Source organism: Brachyhypopomus gauderio, chromosome 17 (assembly GCF_052324685.1).
Source record: "Brachyhypopomus gauderio isolate BG-103 chromosome 17, BGAUD_0.2, whole genome shotgun sequence".
Classification (NCBI taxonomy): Eukaryota; Metazoa; Chordata; class Actinopteri; order Gymnotiformes; family Hypopomidae; genus Brachyhypopomus; species Brachyhypopomus gauderio.
In genome coordinates, this window is record NC_135227.1 from 21,153,187 (window position 1) to 21,172,534 (window position 19,348).

The window sequence follows — 19,348 nt, forward strand, 5'->3', positions numbered from 1 at the left end:
GTAGTCTGTTTGTCACGTGTCTGCTGTGCTGTTATGTGGTATCAATGGTCGTCACTGTAGTTTATTTTCAGAGATGTCCTATCTAGGTAAAGGCATGTGGGCTTTGAAGGTTTCTGTTTTTTTTTTTTTTTTTTAGAGAAGACCACTTAGAAAGAGCAAAGTGAGTGAAATCCGAGCACCAGAATCAAGGTGGTGTGTGTGTGTGTGTGTGTGTGTGTGTGTGTGTTCTTAGTATGAGGTGCTTTCATTTTGGCAGGAAGTCAGTGGGGTGGCGTGTGGAACACACACACACACACACACCGCAGTCATTAACAGGAAATATAGCTTACACGGTTGAGCATAATCCCTGATAAATGTCAGACTGTTCTGATAATGCCATCTGGAATTTCCCGACTTCCACACCAATAAGACATGACATGGGCTTAAATAAGACAGAAGCAGCCTGCTTCACCATGCCAGGACTAGACTGAGTACAGTCATCCGTGTGTGTGTGTGTGTGTGTGTGTGTGTGTGTGTGTGTGTGTGTGTGTGTGTGTGTGTGTGTGTGTGTGTGTGTGTGTGTGTGTGTGTGTTTCATACTCCCTGCTCTCTGAATTTGCTCTGAAACACTACAATAATCAGAATTAGTAATGACTGTAGTAGGCAAACCTAAATCACACACACACACACCTAATTAACTATATTCTCCCTGTCTCTCTCTCTCTCTGTCCTCTCTATTCTCTCACTCATTCTGAATCTCTCTCTCTCTCCCTCTTCTCACCATTTTCCATGTACTCTGTGATGATGTTAATTGGCTCCTGTGTTACCACGGCGAAGAGCCGTACGAGTCGTGGGTGTTGAAGGTTCTTCATCAGGTTGGCCTCAGCTAGGAAGGCCCCAATGGACATGGTGCCCGGCTTCAGGGTCTTAATGGCCACCCGCCGGCTGTTGTTGTACAGTCCTGCTCAGCAGACAGAGGAGAGGAGGAGAAGAAAGGAGAGGAGGAGAGAGGAGAGGAGAGGAGAAGAGAGGAGAGGAGAAGAGAGGAGAGGAGAAGAGAGGAGAGGAGAAGAGAGGAGAGGTGAGTTACTGCAGCGTTCTGGTGCTGTTCAGTTCCTACTAATGTCAGCTCTGTGTCTGGGTCCGTTTATCTGACGGGAGTTAATTCAAAGCTCTTACAGTGAAAACTTGGTGTGACTGATGCAAACTTTCTTATTACCTAACAATGAAAGTGGTTTTTTCATAAATGTACAATATCATGTATATTCTTATATATCATATCTACACAAATACTGGGGTGGGCTACATTTAGCTCCGACAGAAGGTGTTCCCCCCCTCACCCACCCCTCACCCCTCACCCCACACCCCACACCCCACACCCCTCACCCCTCACCCCTCACCCCACACCCCTCACCCCACACCCCTCACCCCTCACCCCACACCCCTCACCCCTCACCCCACACCCCACACCCCTCACCCCACACCCCACACCCCACACCCCTCACCCCACACCCCTCACCCCACACCCCTCACAGAGGGAACACAGGGACTGCGTCAGGATTCATGTTTCCATCACACTGGAAGCATCCTGTGTGGAACCACCCACCAGAGAGGCCCGGGAGAAAGGACAAAATGACCCGGTAGGGCCTGGTCAGGGCTGTATTATACACGTGATCTGGTCAGGGCTGTATTACACGCAGGTGATCTGGTCAGGGCTGTATTATACACATGTGATCTGGTCAGGGCTGTATTATACACATGTGATCTGGTCAGGGCTGTATTATACACATGTGATCTGGTCAGGGCTGTATTACACACATGTGATCTGGTCAGGGCTGCATTATACACATGTGATCTGGTCAGGGCTGTATTATACACGTGATCTGGTCAGGGCTGTATTACACACATGTGATCTGGTCAGGGCTGTATTACACACGTGTGATCTGGTCAGGGCTGTATTATACACGTGTGATCTGGTCAGGGCTGTATTATACACGTGTGATCTGGTCAGGGCTGTATTACACACATGTGATCTGGTCAGGGCTGTATTACACGCAGGTGATCTGGTCAGGGCTGTATTATACACATGTGATCTGGTCAGGGCTGTATTATACACGTGATCTGGTCAGGGCTGTATTATACACATGTGATCTGGTCAGGGCTGTATTATACACGTGTGATCTGGTCAGGGCTGTATTATACACGTGTGATCTGGTCAGGGCTGTATTATACATGTGTGATCTGGTCAGGGCTGTATTACACACATGTGATCTGGTCAGGGCTGTATTACACGCAGGTGATCTGGTCAGGGCTGTATTATACACATGTGATCTGGTCAGGGCTGTATTATACACGTGATCTGGTCAGGGCTGTATTACACACATGTGATCTGGTCAGGGCTGTATTATACACATGTGATCTGGTCAGGGCTGTATTATACACGTGATCTGGTCAGGGCTGTATTACACACATGTGATCTGGTCAGGGCTGTATTATACACATGTGATCTGGTCAGGGCTGTATTATACACGTGTGATCTGGTCAGGGCTGTATTATACACGTGTGATCTGGTCAGGGCTGTATTATACACGTGTGATCTGGTCAGGGCTGTATTACACACATGTGATCTGGTCAGGGCTGTATTACACACATGTGATCTGGTCAGGGCTGTATTACACACATGTGATCTGGTCAGGGCTGTATTACACGCAGGTGATCTGGTCAGGGCTGTATTACACACATGTGATCTGGTCAGGGCTGTATTACACGCAGGTGATCTGGTCAGGGCTGTATTACACGCAGGTGATCTAGTCAGGGCTGTATTACACGCATGTGATCTGGTCAGGGCTGTATTATACACATGTGATCTGGTCAGGGCTGTATTACACACGTGATCTGGTCAGGACTGTATTACACACAGGTGATCTGGTCATGGCTGTATTACACACAGGTGATCTGGTCAGGGCTGTATTACACGCAGGTGATCTGGTCAGGGCTGTATTACACGCAGGTGATCTGGTCAGGGCTGTATTACACGCAGGTGATCTAGTCAGGGATGTATTACACGCAGGTGATCTAGTCAGGGATGTATTACACGCAGGTGATCTAGTCAGGGATGTATTACATGCAGGTAATGGTCTACATGTTCTAGGAACATTCACCATGATGCTGAACACAGAACTGGAAAGTCTGAATAGATGAGGTCATGGCTGAATCCTCTCAGCCAATCAAATCACGTCCAGCCATAACTTGGGCCCCATGTTCATTCCTTCATTAGCATATTCATATGCAGATATGCTCAGATCAGCTTCTCCATTACACATATTACACTGTACACTATACTGTACAACATACTAAACTTTCTGGGTTCCCTTCAGAACCTCCAGAGTCTCCCCATGGCAGCCATGAGCACACTGGGTCAGAACCTTTTTAATCGGCTCCTGTGTTGTGGTTGTGTTCGTGTTCAGTGTGAAGTGTTCAGTGAACTTCACTAATCAGCCAGATTTCCCAGCTGGTCAGATATTATAATTCAAAGGGGACAAAGAAACTCTCCAAACAGGCGGGATTGACTCATCGTGCTTCTTGGAAATACCCTCCTGGTTCCGGATGTGTCTCCTCTTGTCTGAGCTGGTGGTGATGCAGCATCAGTGTTGGGTGAGAGGATTAACACAGCTCTGACTCATTCACTTCCATTCTGACTCACACCACAGTCAGTGAACGCCACAGATAACCAAGACGAACGCTCTCCCACACAAGAACACAGCAGCGTCTGACCCGTCAGAGCAGAGCACTGCTGCATGCTGGGACACGGGTGTAGCGGGAGGTTTGTGAGTTGGACGTCTGCCCCGTCACGGTGCTGCACCTGCCCCGATCACCTTCACACGTCACCTTCTGATTCTCCGTCTTGTTTAAGACGACAGGAACGCTCGTCCAGCGCTGTGCAGCGTTTCCCTCGCTGCTGTGATCTAGCTGCCTGAGTAATTCACGCTCTGCTGTGTCCTGTCGTTGTGTCCCGCCGCTCTGCTGTGTCCTGCTGCTGTGTCCCGCCGCTCTGCTGGGTCCTGTTGTTGTGTCCCGTCGCTCTGCTGTGGCCCGCCGCTCTGCTGTGTCCTGCTGCTGTGGCCCGCTGCTCTGTTATGTCCTGCTGCTGTGTCCCGCCGCTCTGCTGTGTCCTGCTGCTGTGTCCCACCGCTCTGCTGGGTCCTGTCGCTGTGTCCCTTCTGGCATTTCCCTTCTGTTTTTTATGTATTTATTACTTTATTGTCTTTTCATTTGGAGAATAAAGTCCTAACGTGTCTCACTGCCTGCACCCGTCACACTCGACTGTTTTCAGGACTTCACAGGCTTTGGCGAAGCTACATCCAAACCAGGAGACGCCACGTGTCCCCCTCCACATGGCATCCACCCTGATTAGGGTGGAGCTGCTAGACATGATCTGCTACTAAAGCGCTCACACCAGATGTTGTTCCAGAACATTCCAGACAGGATGGAGTAAAACGTAGAAGCAAAACATTCTGGACTGAGAAATGTTTAAAAGCTGCTAAACTCGGCTGAATGGGGTCCTTCACCTTCACTGTGGGAGAGTAAAGGTCGTGTTGAGGGTCACGGTAAGGGTCACGGTAAGGTCACGGGTAAGGGTCATGTTGAGGGTCAGGGTAAGGGTCGTGTTGAGGGTCACGGTAAGGGTCGTGTTGAGGGTCATGGTAAGGGTCACAGTAAGTTCACGGTTGAGGGTCAGGGTAAGGGTCGTGTTGAGGGTCACGGTAAGGGTCGTGTTGAGGGTCATGGTAAGGGTCACAGTAAGTTCACGGTTGAGGGTCAGGGTAAGGGTCGTGTTGAGGGTCATGGTAAGGGTCGTGTTGAGGGTCATGATAAGGTGTGAAGGGGCAGGAGTGTTGTGGTTTAGTGCAGGTGTAGGTGTAGGTGGAGGAACGCTCACCCATCCACACCTCCCCAAACTGGCCCTGTCCCAGTCTGCGCTCCAGCTTGAGGGACTCACGCGCAACCTCCCACTCGTCCTGCCACCAGGGCTTTTGGGGCACCCGCGTCTGGCACGGCTTCAACAGACGCGTGCACAGACCATCAGCGTCTCCTGCAGAGGGAGAGGACACGTGTGGAGAGACAGGGAGAGACAGGGAGAGACAGAGAGACAGGGAGAAAAGAGAGTGAGGGAAATCTGAGCTGTGGACAACTGTTATTAATCAGAAAGGAAGCAGTTTACACCCAGAATGCATCATTAACCTATCGAGAAGTCGAACACTCCTTTAATGTTCTGGAAACAAAAAAAGAACAAAGCCCACAGTCCACATTACCGGGCTGGTGATGTAATGACTTGGGGTTGGAACATACGTGAGTAATGTTTGACCAGCTCAGACAGGTTGGTGAAGGAGATCTTGGAGGTGATGTAGAAGCCTCCAGCGTCTATGTTGCGGATTCTGTAGTGCTTGATGACATCACCCTGATTTTGATCCAGATCTCGTACAGACAGAGAGAAACTGCCTACGAAACAGCAGTTAAATCGTTATTAATCACTGTGACTACATTTTCTGACTTGTGATTGAACACAAAAAGATATGTAGCCTATAACATGAAACAAGAGAGATATGATAACTTATAGGGAGAGTGTTCCTGTCTGATCCGAAAAGTTTAGCTTAATTCGCTAAAAATGGAGACAAAATTGCTAAGTTGCCAATACTGCTGCCACTTTATCACCATTCACAAAATGATGTGTTTCACACAGTGCCTCATTTAGGGGCCATGGGGATGGGGGGGGCAAGGATATTGAGAGAGGGGTACTGACCCGCCCCCCCCCCCCCAGGACCGCCACCTAGGGTCCCTTCACCTCGACCTCACTCACCTGGTGTGGTCTCACTCTCCCGGATGAGGAAGGAACCTTGAGTGTTGCCTGGAGCCAGGAGCAGCCTCATGGCGTCGTTCCTGGAGAGGTTCTTAAAAAACCACCTGGAGGGAAGATCACAAAAGTCCTCAGACAGGAGCACGTGGCCATGCTGGTCCCACAGACCCCCTGTCAGTCCACACGCTTCACACCTCAGGAGGCAGCGGGACGTGTGTCCTCGCTGGAGAAGTTATATCATATAGATCTGAACCTCGAGTCTTGGATCTCTTCTTAATAATATTACATTCTTACATTAATGTAATTTCCCTGTTTGAAGTTGAGAATTTAAAAAATATTTTACAAAGCATCAAAATTTGCCTGCAATTACAAGCATTTCACATCTCATTTTTAGTTAATGTAGTTGATGTAGAACCTGACAGAACCTACTTCACAAGATTCAGTTTATCTAAACATCTCAAACACTTTCCTCAGACGTCTGAAGGTGATCTCAGTCTCACAGTTGTGGCATAGGAGATATTAACACTGATTTAAAATATTCAAAAACTATAGAACATTCTGCCTGACACTGATGTATTCTGCAGATGTGACATGTAGCAGGAGACCTTCAGACCTTCAGCTGCCCTCGATACCTCAATGAATGTCTGGAGTTGGTAGAAAGGGAGAACTCTTAGAAACCTTCTAAAAGCCACACGTGTCATTGGAAAACGTACTTGCTCATAGTGAATTCTTAAATGTTGCATTTAATCAAAGTGTTTTAGAGACATTTTAAATTACAAATGTTTTAATTGTATTGAAAAATAAATAGATTTCGCAAATTTGATAGAATTATGAGTAAATTGAGGAGCATAAATGTGATAAATACATTCTATTGTTGTTCTCCAGAATCAGATGATCAGATAAAGAGGTTATCAGGGTCCTGACTGCTGTTTGTTATAGTACTGAACTGGTAGATGTTTGGGTTCTGTGGTCCTGTTTTTCTTCCAGAAAGATCAGCAAATTGGCTAAAATGTTGAAATACTCATGCCTGTCTAGAATCCTCAGGATTTAACTGAACATTTAACTGTGCGTGTTGTGCAGGTCTTGTGTGTCTTGTGTGTATTACATGTTTGTGTGTTGCGTGTTTCATGTGCTTTGCCTGTGCGTGACATTCTTCAGAAACGTGGCCGCAAACTTGGAACTTTTTGCATTTAAATATGTCATCTAATTTTCTCTTTACGGTGTGGGTGGGGGTCTTTATGGGGTTATGGGGTGGGTGGGGTCTTTATGGGGTGGGTGTGGTGTTTATGGGGTGGGCGTGGTGTTTATGGGGTGGGTGTGGTTTGTCTGGGTAGGGTAATCCTAGCTAGCGTCCCTCCACACACTTCTGTCATGCACTGATGTTTCTGAGTATCGGCTGCTTTCAGAGTGGCTGCTACATGTTACTTCATTACTTCATGTGTGTGTGTGTGTGTGTGTGTGTGTGTGTGTGTGTGTGTGTGTGTGTGTAAGAGAGTGTCTGTGTTTATGAGCATGCACGCTTCTGTGTGTGTGTGTGTGTGTGTGCGTGTGTCCGTGTTTATGAGCGTGCACGCTTCTATCTGTGTGTTTGTGTGTGTGCATATGCATACGTACATGCGTATGCGTATGTGTGTGTGTGTGTGTGTGTGTATGTGTGTGCATGTGCACATGCGTGTGTGTGTTTGTGTGTGTGCATATGCATACGTACATGTGTATGTGTGTGTGTGTGTGTGCCTGTGCACATGCGCGTGTGTGTGTGTGTGCATATGCATGCGTACATGCGTATGTGTGTGTGTGTGTGTTTGTGTGTGTGCATATGCATACGTACATGCGTATGTGTGTGTGTGTGTGCATGTGCACATGCGCGTGTGTGTGTAGGTAATCACTCACGATTCTGTCTCCATGCTGTTGGGTTTGGCTACAAAGTTGCGTGGGATGTAGCCCCTCTGTCCGGTCAGGAGGGACTCGGCCATGTACCACTCTGGGTCATCTCTGAGTGGGAGACCACAGTCCACAGTCACTTCATAGCAGCACACAAACACAACACATCATATCTACACCACCTGGAACTGAAAGAGACTTCATGGAGGAAGGAAATACTAATGTGAAATGTAAAAAAAAAAAAGGTTTCAAAAGGTTTTTGCGATTATGCCTTTCCAAGATGGGGGTGCAGTGAAACCAGTGTGAAAATGGGGGTGCTGTATTCAGCGTTAATGAGAGGGTGATGTTTGGACTGCACCTCTTCTCTGTCTATTGGAAGTTAAACATTTGTAATGGTTGTAATGTTCCTTTAAAACGTTGCGTGGAGATTGATATGATGGTGACGGTGATGCTGCGTAAGACAAACGGGGGAAGTTAACGGGAGATTTGTTCTCCACTCATCATCCGTTCCAAGCAGCCGAGAGTTTCCGAGTGTAAAGAGATCGTACTCCGCCAGAATCTTCATCTTCTCGCCTTTCTCGAAGCCCAGGTCGTCGCTGTGGCTTGGTTTGTAGCTGTACATGGCAACCACCAGCATGTCTGAAAGAGTTTACACACTTCCTGACCATATAGCGAATGCTGAAAGGTCTACAGCAACGGAATGACACCAGTTACAGGAATTACACAGCAAATACGGGAGGACCTCTGAGACCTCATTAATGTGCCGTCTTTGTGAATGGCCAAGATTTAAATCGGTGACAGACTGACTTCATCCAAGTGTGACAAATACCCAAAAATATAGAACACGTCCACCAGAGAGAGAGAGAGAGAGATGTGTCTCACCAGGCAGGGGCGAGGTTGGAGGAGGTGTGTAGTTAGAAATTATTTGACTCTTGGCATCAATTATCTGGAAAATAGCCAGAGATAATGAGAGATAATGAGAGAGAGAGAGAGAGAGAGAGAGAGAGAAACGTCAAAATTGGCGTTGAGTTAAGGTTATTTCACAAAATCACAAGGTGCTTCACATACAAGATCAGGCACGTGTCAGGCACACATCACACACCACACGCCAAGCTTTGGGTCTGCAGACGAAAGCCAGATATTAGACACTAACACTCAGGGATGACCAGCTGTATTCCTGCACAGTGTGGGTTTGGTCCTAGTCTCAGTCTCCCATGGCCTGCAGGTGCCCTGATGTTATCAGCATTACTCTTCTCATCGTTTTAATCAGAGCATTAACGATCTGCCATACTTGAGCTGAGACTGTGGAGCTCATATCACAACAGGGTGGTGTGAACGTTCCTAAGATGGTTGAAGGAGCCTCACTTTGAATTCATTCTTTATCAGTGGAACAGATCTTAACGGGTTTCTGGAAGTCTGGTACTGTACCCACATTGCACCACCGTCATTTCCTTCAACATAAAGGAGCACGATTTTCCAGCAGCTCTTAAGAAATGCAAATGCAACAACCACAACAATAAAAACATGCACAGAGGGCTCAGCACACAGCCTGCTGTCTGTGGTTTGTGTTCCTAAACCTACAACTATCTCACCTGCACTCATGCAGTAAATCATCATTTATTAATTTATCATTTAATAGTTGGAAGTTAAAATGAAGGATGTTCGCAGGACATTCACACGGTGTGACGTCTCCACCGGTGTGATGTCTCCACCCGCTACAGACACAGTCCAGCTCCCCCCGTGATGTTGACGCACATTCTTAAACAGCCATGGTGATATTTTATATTATATATTATATATTATAGCCATGGTGATATTTTATACTGGGACAAGATGCAGAAATGGCAGCAAATACATTTAAATTCACAAGATAAATAATTATGGTGCCTTTTCTGGAATTCCTCTTCTGTTTGAAATGTAGACTTAATATGTTCCATGTAAACATAATGCAAAATCAAATGGAGGGGTCACAAAGGTTGTCAAGGCAGCTTACATATCCATTTACATATCCATTTACATAATTTAGCACACTCTCATCAAAAGTGACGTGGTCATCTACTCATCATAGTCAGTACAGTAGGTTAGAGTCAAAGACGCCATTTAACTAAAACACTGCTGATGCGTACAGCAAACGCTGAACAAGAATAAGTTTTGTTTCAAAACAATGATAAGTGTAACTCCAAATAACATCAGAGAGAAACACTCATACTGTCCTTTGGGTTCCACGCAATTGTGTTTGTGTTTTGTGACTGTGCAGTGTTTTTTTTGTGACTATAGTGTTTGTTTTTCTTCTTAGTAGTGTTTGTATTTGTAACTCTGTAGTGTTTGTGTCTTGTGAATCTAAAGTGTTTGTTTGTGACTCTAGTGTTTGTGTTTTGTGACTCTGTAGTGTCTGTGACTGTGTAGTGTTTGGTTTGTGACTCTAGTGTTTGTGTTTTGTGACTGTAGTGTTTGTATTTGTGACTCTGTAGTGTTTGTGTTTCTTGCTGTGTTAGCCCCGTTTCCGTTTCCCTGCAGACGGCACTTCTCTACTAAATCAGACCGCAAAAGTGTACTGGACAGGCACAGCTACTTCTTAGTATGAATGTTTAGTAATGTTTAGTATAAATGTTTAGTAATGTTTAGTGTGAGTGTTGCTCCAAACTAAAACACTAAAGCTCTAAAAAGGTGCAAGCAACAAAGAGTCAAACCAGGAGTCGCAACTGTTACGTGTTTACTTAACATTAGTTAATTATTGTTAATGTGTTACTTCATGTGTTGTTCATGGTAACTAATGCATTACTTCACGTTAGTAAGTAAACACTTAATGTAAAGTGTCATTAAAAATTCTGTCCTTCATTTTCCACAGAGGAAACATTTCTGCTGCTTGAGCACCTGTTTGAGAACAGCTTCGAGTTTAAGATCAGTGGAAGACAAAAACAGAACACACACTATCAAGAGCACCTGTTTACACACACACACACACACACATACACACACACACATACACACACACACACACACACACACACACACACACACACACACACACACATGCATACACACACACACACGTACACACACGTACACACACACACACGCATACATACACACACACACACGTACACACACACACACACATGCATACACACACACGCATGCATACACACACGCACGCAAACACACACACACCCACACATGCATGCATACACACACACACACATGCATGCATACACACACACGCACACACACAAAAATACAAAGCATGCATACACACACACAAACACACACACACACACACACAGACTTACATTGTTCCCAGGGGCAATTGGACAGTTGCATTGATCGCAGATATCATCAGGGTGGAAGGAGAAGCCATCGTCAGAATCATAGGAGCTACAGTTCCCCATGGTCTCTGTGAAGACAACACAACCCTCACAAAGAGTCATGAAACACTTCAGTCTCAGACACAAGCAGTTCCTGTTTCATTCATCCTGTTCCTTTCTTTCCAGGAACACACTCACAGAATCTACATCACTAAAAGCTTTTGTCATTTTACTTCACTGTTCTTCATTCTTAAAATGCTTTTTACATTAAATATTGCGTTTATAAAAAAGACACAGTCATTTAATTTCTTATGAACAGCATCTCTCTCAGATTCTGCCTGTTCTGACTTTGTCCCGAGTTCATTGTTGTTTGGGAAGCGTGTGCTGGTGTGTGAAGGTTGTACTGGTGTGTGAGGTTTGTGCTGGTGTGTGAGGTTCGTGCTTGTGTGTGAGGTTTGTGCTGGTGTGTGAGGGTTGTGCTGGTGTGTGAGGTTCGTGCTGGTGTGTGAGGTTGTGCTGGTGTGTGAGGTTCGTGCTGGTGTGTGAGGTTTGTGCTGGTGTGTGAGGTTGTGCTGGTGTGTGAGGGTTGTGCTGGTGTGTGAGGTTTGTGCTGGTGTGTGAGGTTGTGCTGGTGTGTGAGGTTCGTGCTGGTGTGTGAGGTGTGAGGTTTGTGCTGCTGTGTGAGGTTGTGCTGGTGTGTGAGGTTGTGCTGGGTTGTGAGGTTTGTGCTGGTGTGTGAGGTTCGTGCTGGTGTGTGAGGTTTGTGCTGGTGTGTGAGGTTCATGCTGGTGTGTGAGGTGTGAGGTTTGTGCTGCTGTGTGAGGTTGTGCTGGTGTGTGAGGTTGTGCTGGGTTGTGAGGTTTGTGCTGGTGTGTGAGGTTCGTGCTGGTGTGTGAGGTTTGTGCTGGTGTGTGAGGTTCGTGCTGGTGTGTGAGGTGTGAGGTTTGTGCTGGTGTGTGAGGTTGTGCTGGTGTGTGAGTTTGTGCTGGGTTGTGAGGTTTGTGCTGGTGTGTGAGGTTCGTGCTGGTGTGTGAGGTTTGTGCTGGTGTGTGAGGTTTGTGCTGGTGTGTGAGGTTCGTGCTGGTGTGTGAGGTTTGTGCTGGTGTGTGAGGTTTGTGCTGGTGTGTGAGGTTCCACACACGGATGTGGTGTCGACACATTGCACGTATTCTTTTGGTCTTTGTCTTTTTAAATAGTGAAATGGTGAGTAAGGTGACGCTTTATTGCCTTAAGCACATAATGCTGTTTCTACAGGGTGTGGCAGGCGTATCCAGGGGCGTGGCAGGCGTATCCAGGGGCGTGGCAGGCGTATCTAGGGGCGTGGAGGCTCTTCTAGGCTACATCCTCTATCCTCTATGTCAACGATGCTCTTAATGAGGCTGACGATTGAATAAATGAAGTGTGGGTTCAGTCCAGCGTTTCCGTGTACGTGCCGAGCACATCAGAGTCTCTGTGTTTGTGTCCTCATTTGCCGTTGTTTCTGATATCACCCATATTTTATGTCCTCATTTGTGTTTGTGTAGAGGCGTATTTCTGCTGGTGTAAACGTGACCACATGGTGCTCCTCCTCTTAAGATTCCTGGCCTTGAGTTGAGCAGTCAGGCCAGCTGGGATGTGTGTTAGCCGGAGAAGTCTGAAGCCGTGAGAAACTTCACCGTAAGGTCAGGAAAACTCTGACCTCTGCTAAACTCGAGTGTGTCCAGGGACATGGGTGAGACTAAGATCATAGCTCCCGAAACCAGAGATGGAAAATGAAACACAAGTTTCCACAGATTCTCAGATAGAAACATCTGTGACTGAACTTCTTCAAGGCAATAAAATCATCTTGGGAGACATTATTTCAATATTATTAATATTATCAGTTTCAGTACTATTATCAGTACTATTGTTAAATATTTTGCTACACATTTGCCGATTTGTCATGTGTCAGAGTTGACACAACTTCAGTGATCATTTCATTTACATTTACATTTACATTTACATTTACGGCATTTAGCAGATGCTCTTATCCAGAGTGACTTACAAAGTGCTTTGCATCTCATCACAGAATACATCCTAGGAAATAGTACGGATAGGCCAGAATTCAAGATACCATTGAGTCAGACTACTACTGAACTACAGGAGTCAATGTCATTACCTAGTGTTTTGCAAGTTAGACATTTGCCAAGAAGCACAAATAACCATAGACAGACATACAATTTAAAGAACAACGGCAAGTGGTATCAGCTGAGTTAGTGCTCTGGTAAGAACTCAACAAACAGGTGAGTCTTCAGTCTATGCTCATTTCTTGGGAGTGTGTTTGTTTGGTTTGTTCCTGGTTATACTGATGTCAACAGGTTCCTTCTGTGTCATCGCTGTTTAGGAGAGATGACTTGGAATCACTTGACATTCCAAAATGGCACTTTTTGACAGAAAGGACAGTAAAGATCCCCCTAACAGACCAGGAGGAAGGTGTTGGGTCTGCTGGGGCCAGTCAGAAGCAACTCATCACTGTGTGAGTGTCCCGTTCCTTCACTGAGTGTCTTGTTCCTTCACTGAGTGAGTGTCCCGTTCCTTCACTGTGTGAGTGTCCCGTTCCTTCACTGTGTGAGTGTCCCGTTCCTTCACTGTGTGAGTGTCCCGTTCCTTCACTGAGTGTCTTGTTCCTTCACTGAGTGAGTGTCCCGTTCCTTCACTGTGTGAGTGTCCCGTTCCTTCACTGTGTGAGTGTCCCGTTCCTTCACTGTGTGAGTGTCCCGTTCCTTCACTGAGTGTCTTGTTCCTTCACTGTGTGAGTGTCCCGTTCCTTCACTGTGTGAGTGTCCCGTTCCTTCACTGTGTTAATGTCCTGTTCCCTCACGTGCAGGCCTTTGTCTTGTCCTCTCAGTACTGGACACCAGCACTAACACTAGCACTAGACTCAACACTAGCAGAGTATCTACTCCAGTAGAAAGAACATGAAGGTTTGTTTACACTGGACACCAGACAAAGAACTAATCACACAAATGGACGACTGAACTGCTGACACCACAGTACCAGTGTGAGGGGCAGTAGTGTGAGATGTCAGGAGACGCGTGCACGGTTGGGCTTCTCAAGAACAGGAGGAGCAGGACCGCACACTGCACACACCTGGGGTGCCTCACCTGGGTCTGGGCAGGTCCCTACACTACTACACTACACCCTCACGGTAAAGTGATGTTAGCCCAGGGTCTGAAAGTGAGAGGCTCAGCTTACGGGAAAAACCCGACCCGTATGTGTCGGACTTCTCTCTAAAGTTCAATAACAGCATGTGTGAACTTCTGTTGTTAGGCACTTCAGTCTTTGGTAAGAGTTCAGTGCAGGCTAAAACACTAAACACCTAAAACACTTAAACAGCACCTAAACACTTAAACAACATGTATACACTTTAACAACACCTCAACCACTTAAACAACACCTAAACACTTTAACAACATGTAAACACTTTAACAACACTTATACACTTAAACAACATTTATACACTTAAACAACACGTAAACACTTTAACAACACGTAAACACTTTAACAACACGTAAACACTTAAACAGCACCTAAACACTTAAACAACACGTATACACTTTAACAACACCTCAACCACTTAAACAACACCTAAACACTTTAACAACATGTAAACACTTTAACAACACGTAAACACTTAAACAGCACCTAAACACTTAAACAACACGTATACACTTTAACAACACCTCAACCACTTAAACACCTATACACTTAAACAGCACCTAACACACTTCAGACTCACACAGGAAACCAAAACAGGTGTGTAGTGTGTGTTTCATCTTGGTAGTTAATGGGTGTTCGTCCACGAACAGATGAGTTTTGTTTATATTGAGCAGTATAAAAATATTTCCTTTTTCTGAACAAATCTAAATGTAATAAGTAAAATAGGTGAGGGAAAAGCACAGGTGATTGGTTTTTGAAATGAGGGTATAGGGTGTTTCCTTGGTAACGGTGTGGCATTTTCAGTCTTAGTGATTGTTTTGGCTTCTGCAGAACCAGGTCACATTCACCGTCTTTTAGCATGAAATATTCTTTATTGGCTTTTACTCGTTTTGTTTATTATCTTGTGTTTGTTTTCATCATGTACCATCACCCACCATGGCAGGGGTCAACAGTATTTTGCTTCCTAATAAATGATACCTGTTTTGTACACTTTGTTTTTAGAGTTTCTCTGTGACCTAAAGGTTTTTTGTTACAGTATCGTCAGACAGACAAAACTCACACCCTGTACATTTTAGAAGTACATTTGTACAACATTTAAATGTAAATAACAGCCTTATTTATGATTAAGTAAAATTAATGTAAAGTTTACATACATAAAAACCATGTGGTTATTAAAATTCTAAAAACAGATTTGAATTTAATATAAGAAATTCTATTTCTAAAGTTCAAATTTTTTGGTTGAGGGAATTACTCAAAATGTATTACTGTTTTCTTTTTTATTTCAATTTATAAAGGCCATAATATTTGTTTTCCTAGTAATATTTCCTTGTATTTAATAGAAATGTGTCCCATAACCAACAGCACATGTCAGAGCGTGGTAGTAGCACACTGGGCCATGGCGGCTGGTTCAGGCCAGGATTTCTGCCCCACTGTCCAACTGAGTCTCACAAACCCGTCCAGCTCAAAAGGCGTCTTTGTAACCAATAGAACAATTTACAGTTTTCTGATTAAGCTCAGCCTTAACGTCGTTAAGTTGACGTGAGACCTACCTGTGTTGGTGCAGCCGCTGACAGTGTCACGTGAAGGGCTCAGATCTCACGGATGGACAACTCTGGGCAACGTGGTCATATCAGCAGCTCCTGGGTTATCAAAGTTCTGATATGTCTGATATGTCACAAAACGAGTGAAGGATATTCTGAACGGGCTGCTACAGCGTCGCACAGCTTCACAGAGGTGAGGAGCGCGAACTACATCACATCCTCTCTATTCTCCACCCAACACTAAACTCAGCACTTTGCTTTCTGTCTTGCACACTCTCTCAAACACACACACACACACACACACACACACACTCACACACACACACACACACACACACACACACACACACACACACACACACACACACACACACACACACTCTCAAACACACACACACACACACACACACACACACACACACACACTCTCAAACACACACACACACATACACACACACACACACACACACACTACTGCTGTGGAAGGATAACAGCTTAAAGGGTTTCCTGTCGTTGTGTTTGCACTGAGCAGGTCTCACAGGTGTCTTCTACTCAACACAGCTGCGGGTTGGAAAACGTTACACACCTTTCTAAACCAGGTTAGTCCCACTTCGGCTGGCGTGGATGAGCTGTGCGTTAGCAGGAGGCCCCGTTACCATGGGCAACGATACTGGTGAGCTCAAACTAACGTACCAGCAAAACCACCCAGACAGCTGAACAACCTTCTCAGTAGTAGACGGTGGAAATGAGAATACGGTGCTGCTTTTAGGTCTGTGAACCACCCAAACATGGTCATTCTTCCTAAAAAAGTCTTATAAAATGATCTTCCAAATATGGACACAGAAAAATATATATATTCTCATTATTTATTCAACAAAAGTAATTTCTCTTATAAAACTGAAAATCTGCAAAAGTAACTATTTTGCTTTTACTAATTTCTTCAAACATCTTCTGTAATCATAAACGAGTCTCTCTCATCTGCTTTTTGGGGTTTTTGTCCACTGATCATTGTCTTGTTGCATAATCCATTTCTGTCCCAGACTGATGCCAGGAGAATCAGGTCAAGACTGTTTGATAGGATGAGGAATTAGTCAGTTCCCTGGATAATATGGAGTCGTCCTGGACCAAAGGCAGAAAAGCAGGTCCAGACCTTCACATCTCCACCACCATGCTTCACTGTTGGGAGGAGGTTCTTCTCTTTATATGCAGTGTTGACTTTTCTCCAAACATGGCGCCGGTGATTGTGGCCAAATAACTACATTTTGGACTCATCTGCCCAGAAAATGGACTTCCAGAAAGCCTCTGGTTTGGCCATGTAAAAAAAGTGCTCTTTGGCAAAGTTAAATGGGCAACTTTGTTCTGTCCTTTCAGAAATCAACACCATTACTGCCACGCCCCCAGCTCTGCCCCTCCTGTCAATCTTGTCTTCTGGTCCCCTTTAGCCCCGCCCAGCATTACCCTGCCACTTCCTGCTTTATTCTCCCATGTGTTCCCTCCTAACTATCGGTTACTCCGCCCTGTGATTATCTGCTCCACCTGCTTCTGGTTTGTCCCGGGTTGGTCTGTCCTTTGTCTTGTTCAGGGCTGGTTAATGTTTGTTGGAATCTGGTTAGTGTGAGAAGTAAGTTTTGTATCTTTCTGCTTCCTGGATTCATTGTATTTGATTCCTTGTTATCCCTGCCTGTTGTTGTAAGCTTATTTCTAGTCTAACTTGATTCTCCGTTTGTTGTAGTTCAGTCTGCATGTGTTACTATGGATATCTGTATTAACAATGTGACCTGGTTAATGACTGTGACTCTGGGTTTGAATTTGTCCTTAATAAACGTCACACGACTCGTTTGCGTCCGCTGCCTCATCATTGTTCCATGACGTGCTGTCTGCGGTGTTCGTGTCAGCTACTCAACAAACAGGTGAGTGTTCATTCTGCGTCTGAAGACGGCAAGAGACGCTGCAGTCTGAACAGCTGCTGGAAGATCGTTCCACCATCTTGGAGCTGGAACAGTCTGGAGGGGTGTCTTCTACGAGACTTTAATCATGGCGTATCAAGCCCAGCCATACTTGAGATTCAGAGTGCTTGTGGTACGGATCGGGCTTTGACCATAGTCATCATCAAGTTGGGGAGATTGAAGACCAGTCGTGCTGCAGCATTCTGGATCAGATGTAGAGGTCTGATGGCCCGTAGAGGAAGACCCACATGTAGGTAGTTCCAGCTTTGAGATGACTAGACACTGCACAAGCACTTAACGTCCTGTGTGAAAGGGTGATATTCTCTATATGATTCAGAGGAGAAATCTGCAGGATCTGGTGATGTATGAAACATGTGCTGAGAAGGACAACTGGTTGTCCAAAGTTACACCCAGAATACACTTTCAACGAAGCTACACCCAGGTTTCTGATCTACACCCAGGGTTCTTATGGTGTTAACAGGGAGTTCTGGAAAGAAACGATGAGGTCATTGTGTGGGTTTGGGGTTCCTGGAAGGCCCAGAAGCTCCAGGATTGAGCTTCAGGTGGTGAGAGGTCATCCATGAAAACAGTGTCGCTCAAATAAACCTGAACATAAACCTGACATTGCTGAACATAAACCTGACATCTCATATACAAAAACGGCTCATGATAAAATAAGATAATCATTGTAAAACAACTGGAAAATCTAATCTACTCAAGGAGGTCACAAACTTATATTTGTCACGGTGATGTTAGTTAACATGATGTTAGTCTTTTGATGTCCGACCACATTGTATGCTCCAGTGTAAATGTATCAGTTTCTCTCTCTTCTCTTTGTGCATTTGAACTCATCTCGTGTCTTTCTTTTTTTTCTGCATACCACACGCTTTTTGTTGCGGTGGCAGTCTGTATATATTTGAAGACAGGAAGTGGGTGAAGACATGCCGGAAATTAGCTACACGCTGCAACAGGAAGACTAACATTAAAACTCCAAACTCTCAGTCCCCCTGGTACAGGATACAAGTCATCATGAGACTGTAGTGTGTCTGCTTGTTTATGTTTGTTTGTTTGTTTGTGCTCTGGAGGCATAAAAACACATAGAGGAGGCAGACGTGTCTGAGCTTCATCCCAGCATACAGGATGTGTTTCTGCAGGAACACCTTCAGCTGTCCTCAGGACACTGTGCAGGACACTGTGCAGGACACTGTGCAGGACACTGTGCTGGGACTCAACACCAGCCACTCAAGCTACACAGCACGGCAGTGTCAGAAGAAGAAAACAACCTGCTGCTGTTCCTTCATCATCACCTCGTGCTAATGCCTCTCTCTCTCTCTCTCTCTCTCTCTCTCTCTCTCTCTCTCCTCTCCCTCTCTCTCTCTCTCTCTCTCTCTGTTGATACCCCACGTCTGGATGAACGTCAGACCCACGGTGGAGATGTTTGCCCCCTGGAGGTGTACTAATGCCTCTTTCTCTCTCTGTTGATACCCCACGTCTGGATGAACGTCAGACCCACGGTGGAGATGTTTGCCCCCTGGAGGTGAAGCTGACAGTGAGACACATCCACTGGTATTGAAACTAGGTGACGAGATAATGCAAAACTTGAAACCTTGGAAAGTGCCAGAGTATTTTATCTGGACAATCCAGCCTCAGTTTTCTTAGCTGCAG

General features: G+C 45.4%; 1 protein-coding gene and 1 long non-coding RNA gene across 2 annotated transcripts in view; one reads left to right on the plus strand and one right to left on the minus strand.

Annotated features, from left to right (window-relative positions):
• Positions 1 to 15,886, minus strand: part of lck (LCK proto-oncogene, Src family tyrosine kinase) — a 22,854-nt gene extending 6,968 nt beyond the window's left edge. Inside the window, 9 exon segments of the mRNA XM_076978725.1 lie at positions 761 to 940; positions 4,919 to 5,071; positions 5,329 to 5,478; positions 5,837 to 5,940; positions 7,724 to 7,825; positions 8,263 to 8,353; positions 8,597 to 8,660; positions 11,005 to 11,108; positions 15,747 to 15,886. Coding sequence (XP_076834840.1) covers positions 761 to 940; positions 4,919 to 5,071; positions 5,329 to 5,478; positions 5,837 to 5,940; positions 7,724 to 7,825; positions 8,263 to 8,353; positions 8,597 to 8,660; positions 11,005 to 11,103 — 943 coding nt within the window. The 5' untranslated portion in view covers positions 11,104 to 11,108; positions 15,747 to 15,886.
• On the plus strand, positions 15,793 to 17,545 carry LOC143480868 (uncharacterized). Its single transcript, XR_013121904.1, has 3 exons — positions 15,793 to 15,930; positions 16,270 to 16,336; positions 16,778 to 17,545. It is a non-coding gene; the product is annotated as an uncharacterized LOC143480868 (long non-coding RNA).
• Positions 17,546 to 19,348: the final 1,803 nt, after the last annotated feature.